At 48.6% G+C, this 11,506-nt stretch overlaps 1 protein-coding gene across 1 annotated transcript in view; it reads left to right on the forward strand.

The window, feature by feature from the left end:
* The window catches only part of grap2a (GRB2 related adaptor protein 2a), a 53,300-nt gene extending 46,049 nt beyond the window's left edge, over positions 1-7,251 (forward strand). Inside the window, exon 7 of the mRNA XM_060849284.1 lies at positions 6,992-7,251. Within this exon, the coding sequence (XP_060705267.1) occupies positions 6,992-7,171 (180 nt within the window). The 3' untranslated portion in view covers positions 7,172-7,251. The remainder of the gene's footprint in view (positions 1-6,991) is intronic.
* Positions 7,252-11,506: the final 4,255 nt, after the last annotated feature.

Genomic DNA, 11,506 nt, shown 5'->3' on the forward strand with positions numbered 1-11,506 from the left:
TGACCAGGTACGGCCTACACGTGACTCCAGACCCACAGCAATGGGGTTGACACTTGACTCCCCTTGAAACTGCTCTCGCAAACTGCCCAGTTCAGGGGCAATTGGGGATGGGCAATAAATACCGGCCAGGCTAGCAACGGACACATCCTGGGAAAATAATTTTGCAAAACCTCAGAACAGATCCTGGTCTTCTTGAAGATTCTCAATCAAAGCCTTCCACTCCCAATCCCACTCTGAGATCCCACACTTTCTCCACGGATCTCTCTCTTGTTCTGTTACATGATCACTCCTTGTTCTTTCTTTCTCTGTTCGGGAATATAGGAACAGGTGGAGGCCATTCAGCCCCTTGAGCCCATTCCATCCTTCAGTGAGGTCATGGCTACTCTGTGGCCTAACTCCATATACCTGCTTTTGGTCCATATACAGAGTCATAAAGCATGGAAACAGGCCCTTCAGCCCAACGTATCCATGCTGACCAGGTTTCCTGAACTGAACTGGTCCCATTTGCCTGTATTTGGCCCATACCCCTCTAATCCTTTCCTAATTAGCTGCCAGTCCAAATATCTTTTAAATGTTGTAATTCCACCCACCTTGAACACATTCTCAAGCAGCTCATTCCATGCGCGCACCACCCTCTGTGTGAAAAACATTATGCCTCAGGTCCCTTTTAAATCTTTTCCTTTCATCTCAAACGATGCCCTCTAGTTTTGGACTCCCCCACATCTGGCTATTAACCCTAACTATCTCCTCATGATTTTATAAACCTCTACATGATCACCCCCTCAGCCTCCTACGTTCCAGGGAAAGATATCCCAGCCTATCCAGCCTTTCCTTATAACTCAAACTCTCCTGTCTCAGTAACACCTTTGTAAATCTTTTTTGCACTCTTTCCAGTTTAATGCCATCCTTCCTATAGTACGGTGACCAGAATTGTACCCAGTACTCCAGATGTGGCCTTTCCAAAGTCCTGTCCAGCTATAGCATGACATCCCAACTCCTGTACTCAATGCCCTGACCTTAGTACAAAGGAAATTATAGCTCAGGAATAGGCCCTTCAGCCCTCCAAGTCTGCACCAATCCAGATCTTCTATCTAAACCTGTCGCCTATTTTGTAAGGATCTGTATCCCTCTGCCCCCTGCCCATTCATGTATCTGTCTAGATGCATCTTAAATGACGCCATCATGCCCACCCCTATCACCTCCACTGGCAACATGTTCCAGGTCCCCACCTCCCTCTGCACTAAAGAACTGTCCACACATATCTCCCTAAACCTTTCCCCTCTCACTTTGAATTCGCAATCCCGAGTAATTGAGTCTCCCACTCTGGGAAAAAGCTTCTTGCTACCCACCCTGTCTATACCGCTCATGATTTTGTAGACCTCAGTCAGGTCCCCCCCTCAACCTCCATCCTTCTAATGAAAATAATCCTCACCTACTCAACCTCTCTTCATAACTAGTGCCCTCCATACCAGGCAACATCTTCTGAACCTCTTCTGCACCCTCTCCAAAGCGTCCACATCCTTTTGGTAATGTGGTGACCAGAACTGTACGCAGTATTCCAAATGTGGCTGAACCAAAGTCCTATACAACTGTAACAGGGCCTGCCAACTCTTGTACCCAATACCCCGTCTGATGAAGGAAAGCATGCTGTCACCCTTCTTCACCACGTTACTGACCTGCGTTGCCACCTTCAGGGAACAATGGACTTGAACACCCAGATCTCTCTGTATGTCAATTTTCCCAAGGGATTTTCCATTAACTGTATAGTTCGCTCTTGAATTGGATCTTCCAAAATGGCATTTCCTCGCATTTGCCCAGATTGAACTCTATCTGTCATTTCTCTGTTCATCTCTCCAATCTATCGATATTCTGCTGTATTCTCTGACAGTCCCCTTCACTATCTGCTACTCCACCAATCTTAGTGTCATCTACAAACTTCCTAATCAGGCAACTGATACCTTCCTCCAGATATTTATGTTTATCACAAACAACAGTGGCCCCAGCACAGATCCCTGTGGAACATCACTGGTCACAGGTCTCCATTTTGAGAAACACCCTTCCATTACTACCCTCTGTCTCCTGCTGCCCAGCCAGTTCTTTATCCATCTAGCTAGTACACCATGGACCTCATGCAACGTCTCCATCACCCTACCATGGAGGATCTTATCAATGCCTTACTAAAGTCCATGTTTATGACATCTATAGCCCTGCACCCTTCCCCCATCAATTAACTTTGTCAGTTCCTCAAAGAATTTTATTTAGTTGGTAAGATATGACCTTCTCTGCAAAAACCATGCTGCCTATTACTGATAAGCCTATTTTTTTCCAAATGGGAATAGATCCTATCCCTCAGTATCTTCTCGAGCAGCTTCCCTACCAGTGACATCAGGCTCACCGGTCTATAATTACTTGGAGTATCCCTGCTACCCTTATTAAACAAGGGGACAACATTAACAATTCATCAGCCCTCTAGGACCTCTGTTAAATAACTGTTAAGGCCCCCAATATTTCCTCTCTCACTTCCCTCAGTAACTATCTGGACCTGGAGACTTGTCCATCTTAATGCCTTTTAGAATGCACAACACTTCCTCCCTCCTTATGCCAACTTGACCTGGAGTACTCAAACATCTATCCCTAACCTCAATGTCCCTCTCCTCAGTGAATACCAATGCAAAATACTTGTTAAGAATCTCACCCATTTTCTCTGACTCCATGCATAACTTTCCCCCTTTGTCCTTGAGTGGGCCAACCCTTTCCCTAGTTACCTTCTTGCTCCTTATATATGAAAAAAGGGCTTTGGGATTTTCCTTAACTCTGTTTGCTAAAAGGTATCTCATGACCCCCTTTTAGCCCTCTTAATTCCTCGTTTCAGATTGGTGCTATATTCCTGATTCCAAAGCTTTGTCTGTCTTCAGTCGCCTAAACCTTCCTGTTAGCTAGTCTTACAATTTCACCTGTAAATGGCTTGCCATTTCGATCCCTCAGTGTCACAAGGTCATGTCTCTCCTGAACTCTAATCAACCTTCCTTTAAAGGCATCCCACATATCAAATGTGGATTTCCCTTCAAATAGTTGCTCCCAATCCACATTTCCCAGCTCCTGCCGAATTTTGGTATAGATGGCCTTCCCCTAATTTAGCACTCATCCTTTCGGATCTTTATCAGTGAGTATTCTAAAACTTGTGGAATTGTGATCACTATTGTCAAAGTAATCCCCTACTGAAACTTCAACCACCTGGCTGGGCTCATTCCCCAACACCAGGTCCAGTATGACTCATTCCTGAGTGGACTATTTACATACTGCTCTAGAAAACCCTCCTGGGTGTTCCTTACAAATTCTGCTCAATATACACCTCTAACACTGAGTGAATCCCAGTCAATGTTGGGAAAATTAAAATCTCCGATCACCACAGCCCTGTTGCTCCTACCTTCATATCTTCATAACCTTTGCTTAACAAAACTGTGTCTGTCTCAGATTTAAAATTAGTGTCTGATCTAACACAAACTGCTGTTTATAGAAGATATTTGCAAATCTCTCCCACCCTTTTGTGTGTAAAAGTGTTTCCTAATATCTCTCCTGAATGATCTGGCCCTAATGCCCAGGCTCTGCCCCTAGTTCTAGAATCCCCAACCAGTGGATAGAGTTTATCTCTACCTACCCCATCTTTTCCTGTTAATAAACAATAGGTGCAGGAGTAGGACATTCTGCCCTTCGAGCCTGCACCACCATTCAATATGATCATGGCTGATCATCCTTAATCAATATCCTGTTCCTGCCTTATCTCCATAACCCTTGATTCCACTATCCTTGAGAGCTCTATCCAACTCTTTCTGAAATGAATCCAGAGACTGGGCCTCCACTGCCCTCTGGGGCAGAGCATTCCACACAGCCACCACTCTCTGGGTGAAGAAGTTTCTCCTCAGCTCTGTCCGAAATGGTCTACCCCGTATTTTTAAGCTGTGTCCTCTGGTTCGGCACTCACCCATCAGCGGAAACATGTTTCCTGCCTCCAGAGTGTCCAATCCTTTAATATCTTGCATATTCTCTCAATCTCTCATTAGCATGTCTTTCTGTCTCACCCTCTTTCTTGGAGTCACTCCCACCGTACCTTCCTTTGTTCTGTCTCAATATTTTTTGTGATCCTGTCACTCACGACATTTTGTGTTTCATTTCTCTCTCTCTCTCTCTCTCTCTCTCTCCCTTTCTCTCTCTCTGTTTTCCTACCCTCCCTCAGGTACCTCTGTGTTCTCCCTATCCCTGTGAGTCCTGTTGCCAGTTGAAGGCGATGGTCCAAACAAAGACCTGAGTTTTCCTCCTTTCGAACAGTGACTGGCCAATTGTGTAACTCCAACATTTACTGTGTTCCCTGTCAGAACCTGCCAATAATGTAGTAAATCTGCATAGACCCATTGCACACATTAACAAGTCTCTACTGTGTCTATTCAACTGACACAACAGCCAGAGGGTAACAAGAAAACATTCTTTAACACAGGGTTCTGGAACGTGCAGGCAGATCCAACAGGAACTTTCACAAGGGGAGTGGGATAAAGAGCTGAACAGGGAACGTTTGAGGGCTGTGGGGAAAGGGCAGGGGGAATGCAGCAAGTGAGATCATTCTATTAAAGAGCCAGTACCACCAGCAATGGGCTGAATGGCCTCGTCCTGTGTTTATTTCTCTCAGACTCTGTGAATCCGAGAGTTTTCAGAGAATGCCGGTGTTGTCACAGGCCCAGAGAGTCCCTCGGCCAGTTCAGTTCATAGCTCTGCATGTTCTGAGGGACAGAGAAACAGGCGCAAGCCATTCAGCCCCTCTGGCCTGTTCCACCATATCTCATGGACCACCTGCCTTCACTTACAACAACAACTAACATTCATATGACACCCTTTAACAGAGTGAAACTTTCCAATGTATTACACCTAGACTTGAGGAATGGCAAATTTAACTGTCAATAAAGACCCTGGGGTTAGTTGTAACAACACAAACTGACGGCTGTGCTCTGGGGAACAAATAGCACCGGAAGAGGCCATTCAGCCCATTGGCTCTTAACTGGATTGATCTCACTTGCCACACTCCCCCTGCCCTTTCCCTGCAGCCCACAAACGTTCCCTTTTCAGCTCTTTATCCCATCCCCCTTGTGAAAGTTCCTGTTGGATTTCCCTTTTGTACACAGAGGGTGGTTTGTGCGTGGAATGAACTTCCTGAGGAAGTGGTGGGTGTGGGTAGAGTTACAAAGTTTAAAAGACATTTGGATAAATACATGAGTAGGAAAGAGTTTGGAGGGAGATGGGCCAGGAGCAGGGAGGTGGGACTGGTTAATTTGGGATTATGATCTGCACGGACTGGTTGGGCCGAAGGGCCTGTTTCTGTGCTGGATGACTATTTTCAGGCAGTGTATCCGGTTCCCACCTGCACTAAAGAATGTTTTCTCATTACCCTCTGGCTGTCGTGTCAGTCTAACAGATACAACAGAGACTTGTCAATCCATGCAAAGGGTCCACTGCAAGTTCTGACAATTGGGTGGTAAGAAATACACAGTCAACCAGTCACAGGAATGTCATGCAGTTCAAAGAACATGTAATAGTGACTCCCAATGGGAGGTAAGCTGAGAAGTAACCAAAAGCTTAGTCAAAGAGGCAGGTACTGAGATGAAGGAGGAAACCAAGAGGAGGGCAGAGAAGGAGGTTTCACCAGGGAGTTCCTGAGCTTCGGTTCGGCGCTTCCTCCCCAGTGCTGGAATGATCAAAACTGGCAATGTGCCAGAAATCATGAGGGACAGGGATAGGGTAAATAGACAAGGTCTGAAGGAGGCCAAAACGAGAGGGCACAGGTTTAGGGTGAGAGGGGAAAGATATAAAAGGGACCCAAGGGGCAACTTTTTCACACAGAGGGCGGTACGTGTATGGAATGAGCTGCCAGAGGATGTGGTACAATTGCATCATTTAAGAGGCATTTGGATGGGTATATGAACAGGAAGGGTGTAGAGGGATATGGACCAAGTGTTGGCAAATGGGACTAGATTATAGAATCATAGAGATGTACAGCACGGAAACAACCCCTTCGGTCTAACTCGTCCATGACGACCAGATATCCCAACCTAATCTAGTCCCATTTGCCAGCACTTGGCCCGTATCCCTCTAAACCCTTCCTATTCATACACCCATCCAGATTGTACCAGCCTCCACCACTTCCTCTGGCAGCTCATTCCATACACGCACCGCCCTCTGTGTGAAATCGTTGCCCCTTGGGTCCCTTTTATATCTTTCCCCTCTCACCCTAAACCTATGCCCTCTAGTTCTGGACTCCCCCACCCCAGGGAAAAGACTTATCTATTTACCCTAACCATGCCCCTCATAATTTTGTAAAGCTCTATAAGATTTATCAGCCTCCGATGCTCCAGGGAAAACAGCCCCATCCTGTTCAGCCTCTCCCTGTAGCTCAGATCCTCCAACCCCGGCAACATCCTTGTAAATCTTTTCTGAACCCTTTCAAGTTTCACAACATCTTTCCGATAGGAAGGAGACGAGAATTGTACGCAATATTCCAACAGTGGCCTAACCAATGTCCTGTACAGCCGCAACATGACCTCCCAACTCCTGTACTCAATACTCTGACCAATAAAGGAAAGCATACCAAACGCCTTCTTCACTATCCTATCTACCTGCGACTCCACTTTCAAGGAACTAGTTGAGGATATTGCTCAGCATGGATGAATTGGACTGAAGGGTCTATTTCTGTGCTGTATATCTCTATGACTTTATGACTAATTTGATGGACACAGGGAATGTGTGGGAGAGGAGGGAGGTTGGGGAGGGGTGGGTCCTCAGAGGGGTTTGAAAGCAAGGGGAGTAAAACGTGGGAGGAAATCTTCAAAATCGCAGAGGGACTGGAGAAGGGAGCCATCGGCAGCGGGCAGTGAAGGATATACCGCGTGATGACCATCGTCCTGTCACCGAAATGGTTTCTCATTTGAAGTTGCCTGTTTCTTTGCAGAAACTCAGGAGGGTCCAGGCAATGTTTGATTTCACAGCAGAGGCGGACGATGAGCTGGAGTTTAAGACTGGAGACATTATCGAGGTCTTGGACAACACAGACCCCTCATGGTGGAAGGGCTGTCTATGGGGAAGGATTGGTTTATTCCCAAGTAACTACGTGGCGCCGATTAACCGGTGACACCCCTCCTCCTCTCAGCCTCCGGAAAGTTGTTGTTTGTCTTTCCCCGCCGTGGTCAATAAAATATGTCCTTGATTTAACACTGACATTGTCATTTGTACACAGTCCCCCCGTCTCGGTATCCAGCCACGTATTGATTCAGGTACAGAAGGAAGCCATTTGGCCCATTGAACCTTCTCTACAATTGAAAATGGCCGACCTCAATGGCATTTTCCTCCACTTCACTGCCGGCATGGGCGGGAAATTCTGAACAAGGGCCGATCCACCCAAACGTCCTGGGTTTACTGTGCCCGGCATTCAAAACACATGCAAAGTGCCCTCGCGTTGGAGACTCCAGGTCAGATGACAACAAACAACAGTCTCGAAGGAGAAGTCCGCAAGGATTGCAGCGAGAGTATCCCACAGCGAGCAATGTCAGTCAGAGTCCTCACCCTCATCTCCCGAAAACAAAATCTCCCTAAAAATCCACTGTCAGCTATCGGTTAGGGTTCAGGAGGATAAACACTTGCCTCTCAGTCAAAAACTCATGGGTTTAGATCCCTCCGCAAAGTCTTAAGCTGATAATCTTGTCTGGCACTCGACAGTGCAGTGCTGAGGGAGTGCCGCATGGTCAAAGGGTCAGTGCTGAGGGATTGCCGCACTGTCGGAGGGTCGGTGCTGAGGGAGTGCCGCACTGTCGGAGGGTCGGTGCTGAGGGAGTGCCGCACTGTTGGAGGGTCGGTGCTGAGGGAGTGCCGCACTGTCGGAGGGTCAGTGCTGAGGGAGTGTCCCACTGTTGGAGGGTCAGTGCTGGAGTGCTGCACTATCAGAGGGTCAGTACTCAGGGAGCGCCGCACTGTCAGAGGGTTGGTACTGAGGGAGTGCCACACTGTCAGAGGGTCAGTGCTGAGGAAGTGCCACACTGTCGGAGGGTCGGTGCTGAGGGAGTGCCGCACTGTCGGAGGGTCAGTGCTGAGGGAGTGTCCCACTGTTGGAGGGTCAGTGCTGGAGTGCTGCACTATCAGAGGGTCAGTACTCAGGGAGCGCCGCACTGTCAGAGGGTTGGTACTGAGGGAGTGCCACACTGTCAGAGGGTCAGTGCTGAGGAAGTGCCACACTGTCGGAGGGTCAGTACTGAGGGAGTGCCACACTGTCAGAGGGTCAGTACTCAGGGAGTGCCACACTGTTTGAAGATCAGTGCTGAGGGAGTGCTCCACTGTCGGAGGGTCAGTGCTGGAGTGCCGCACTATCAGAGGGTCAGTACTCAGGGAGTGCTGCACTGTCGCAGGGTCAGTGCTGAGGGAGTGCCGCACTGTTGGGAGGGTCAGTACTCAGGGAGTGCTGAGGGAGTGCTACACTGTCGGAGGGTCAGTGCTGAGGGAGTGCCGCACTGTCGGAGGGTCAGTGCTGAGGGAGTGGCGCACTGTCGGAGGATCAGTGCTGAGGGAGTGCCACACTGTCAGGGGGTCAGTGCTGAGGGAGTACCACACTGTTGGAGGGTCAGTGCTGAGGGAGTGACGCACTGTCGGAGGATCAGTGCTGAGGGAGTGCCACACTGTCAGAGGGTCAGTGCTGAGGGAGTACCGCACTGTCGGAGGGTCAGTGCTGAGGGAGTGCCGCACTGTCGGAGGGTCAGTGCTGAGGGAGTGACGCACTGTCAGAGGGTCAGTGCTGAGGGAGCGCCGCACTGTCGGAGGGTCAGTGCTGAGGGAGTGCCGCACTGTCGGAGGGTCAGTGCTGAGGGAGTGCCGCACTGTCGGAGGGTCAGTGCTGAGGGAGCGCCGCACTGTCGGAGGGTCAGTGCTGAGGGAGTGACACACTGTCAGAGGGTCAGTGCTGAGGGAGTGACACACTGTCGGAGGGTCAGTGCTGAGGGAGTGCCGCACTGTCGGAGGGTCAGTGCTGAGGGAGTGACGCACTGTCAGAGGGTCAGTGCTGAGGGAGTGCTGCACTGTCGGAGGGTCAGTGCTGAGGGAGTGACGCACTGTCGGAGGGTCAGTGCTGAGGGAGTGACGCACTGTTGGAGGGTCAGTGCTGAGGGAGTGCCGCACTGTCAGAGTTCTCTTCTTGCTGACCATAAGCCAACCAGTTTTGTGTGATCTTGCTGAAATCCCTTCCGTCCTAAGGGAGGGAGGTGTTTGGTTTGAAATCTGACCAAGCTCACAGTTGGTTACCTGTGAATCAGGGAACAGTGCAAGAGTTTAGGAGTCGTATTGAGAGAACAATCTGTGCTATTGAGGAGCCTGTAAGTATCTCTGTGATTCAGTTGGACATTTCCCCCGGGTTAAGCCAGTCGCTGGGTGGACATGTGTTTGCTCCGAGACAGTCAGTTCGAATCCTGCTCCAGTCCTCCTGCAAATGAGACCACTTTACTTCAGGGTATCTGGTCAGCACGGGTGAGTTGGACCGAAGCGTCTGTTTCCATGCTGTATGACTCAATGACTCTCTGACTCCGAACACTGGTGAGATATACCTTCTGTTTGATCACACTCCCAAGAATTTGCAGCTTGGGCTGTTCTCATTCTCCTTTAAACGCTACACAATCGCAAGTTGTTATTGTTGAAACACAGAAACACCATAAACGAGTGTGAAATGGTCACTGATTTCTCTGGAAAGGCTTTTTCCCGAAGCTCTCCCATCACCCTTCAACCCATTCCTGCACGCTCATCCATCACCCTTCAACCCTTTACTAATCAAAACTCCCTCCATCTCCTCCTTCCTGGTTTTACTCAAAGTCCCAGCAACCACCGCACTCTGGGGGGGGAGTGAATTATAGAGTCATACAGTCATAGAGATGTACAGCACGGAAACAGACCCTTCAGTCCAACCCGTCCATGCCGACCAGATATCCCAACCCAATCTAGTCCCACCTGCCAGCACCCGGCCCATATCCCCCAAACCCTTCCTATTCATATACCCATCCAAATGCCTCTTAAATGTTGTAATTGTACCAGCCTCCACCACATCCTCTGGCAGCTCATTCCATACACGTACCACCCTCTGCATGAAAAAGTTGACCCTTAGGTCTCTTTTATATCTTTCCCCTCTCACCCTAAACCTATGCCCTCTAGTTCTGGACTCCCCGACCCCAGGGAAAAGACTTTGCCTATTTATTCTATCCATGCCCCTCATAATTTTGTAAACCTCTATAAGGTCACCCCACAGCCTCCGACGCTCCATGGAAAACAGCCCCAGCCTGTTCAGCTTCTCCCTATAGCTCAGATCCTCCAACCCTGGCAATAAATCTTTTCTGAACTCTTTCAAGTTTCACAACATTTTTCTGATAGGAAGGAGACCAGAATTGCACAATATTCCAACAGTGGCCTAACCAATGTGCTGTACAGCCGCAACATGACCACCCAACTCCTGTACTCAATACTCTGACCGATAAAGGAAAGCATACCAAACGCCTTCTTCACTATCCTATCTACCTGCGACTCCACTTTCAAGGAGCTATGAACCTGCACTCCAAGGTCTCTTTGTTTAGCAACACTCCCTAGGACCTTACCATTAAGTGTATAAGTCCTGCTAAGATGTGCTTTCCCAAAATGCAGCACCTCGCATTTATCTGAATTAAACTCCATCTGCCACTTCTCAGCCCATTGGCCCATCTGTTCCAGATCCTGTTGGAATCTGAGGTAACCCTCTTCGCTGTCCACTACACCACCGATTTTGGTGTCATCTGCAAACTTACTAACTGTACCTCTTATGCTCACATCCAATTCTACAGAGATTCATGAAGTGATTCCTCCTCATTGAAAACAGCAAATGCTGGAGATCACAGCAGCTCAGAGAGCATCCATGGGGGAGAGAGAACAAGCGAATGTTTCAAGTCTCAATGGTTCTTCATCAGAGCTGATGTGAACGTCACCTAGACTCACTTTCTCTCCATGGGATGCTGTCTGACCTGCTGTGATATCCAGCTTTTGCTGCTTACAATTCCGATTCCAACACCTACAGTAATTTGCTCCTAATTCCTCCTCACCTCTGTGTTAAATCTGTCAGCCTTCACAACATGAAACAAGTTTACCCAGCCCTTCAAAACAGCCATAGCTTCTGGGAATGTGACTCACTCTTGTACTCACCTGATCGAAAGACAACCCTCCATTATAGCCAAAACCCCGCCTCCCGCAAAGCAGAATGGGCAGCACTGAGTAAATCTACTTTGTGGTTAGTTCAAGTCGCTTGTCAATTGTTGTCCTTAGGGGAGGATACACCTGAGAGAGAAAGTTGCCTTACCTGTTGGACTTTGCTTAATATCCGTACGGTAAATCAGAAAGAGAGAGAGAGAGAGAGAGAGGAAGGAGAGGGAGGGAGAGAGGGAGAAAGAGAGGGGGGGAGAGAGAGAGAGAGAGA

The sequence above is a fragment of the Hemiscyllium ocellatum genome, chromosome 33 (genome assembly GCF_020745735.1).
Source record: "Hemiscyllium ocellatum isolate sHemOce1 chromosome 33, sHemOce1.pat.X.cur, whole genome shotgun sequence".
Taxonomy (NCBI): domain Eukaryota; kingdom Metazoa; phylum Chordata; class Chondrichthyes; order Orectolobiformes; family Hemiscylliidae; genus Hemiscyllium; species Hemiscyllium ocellatum.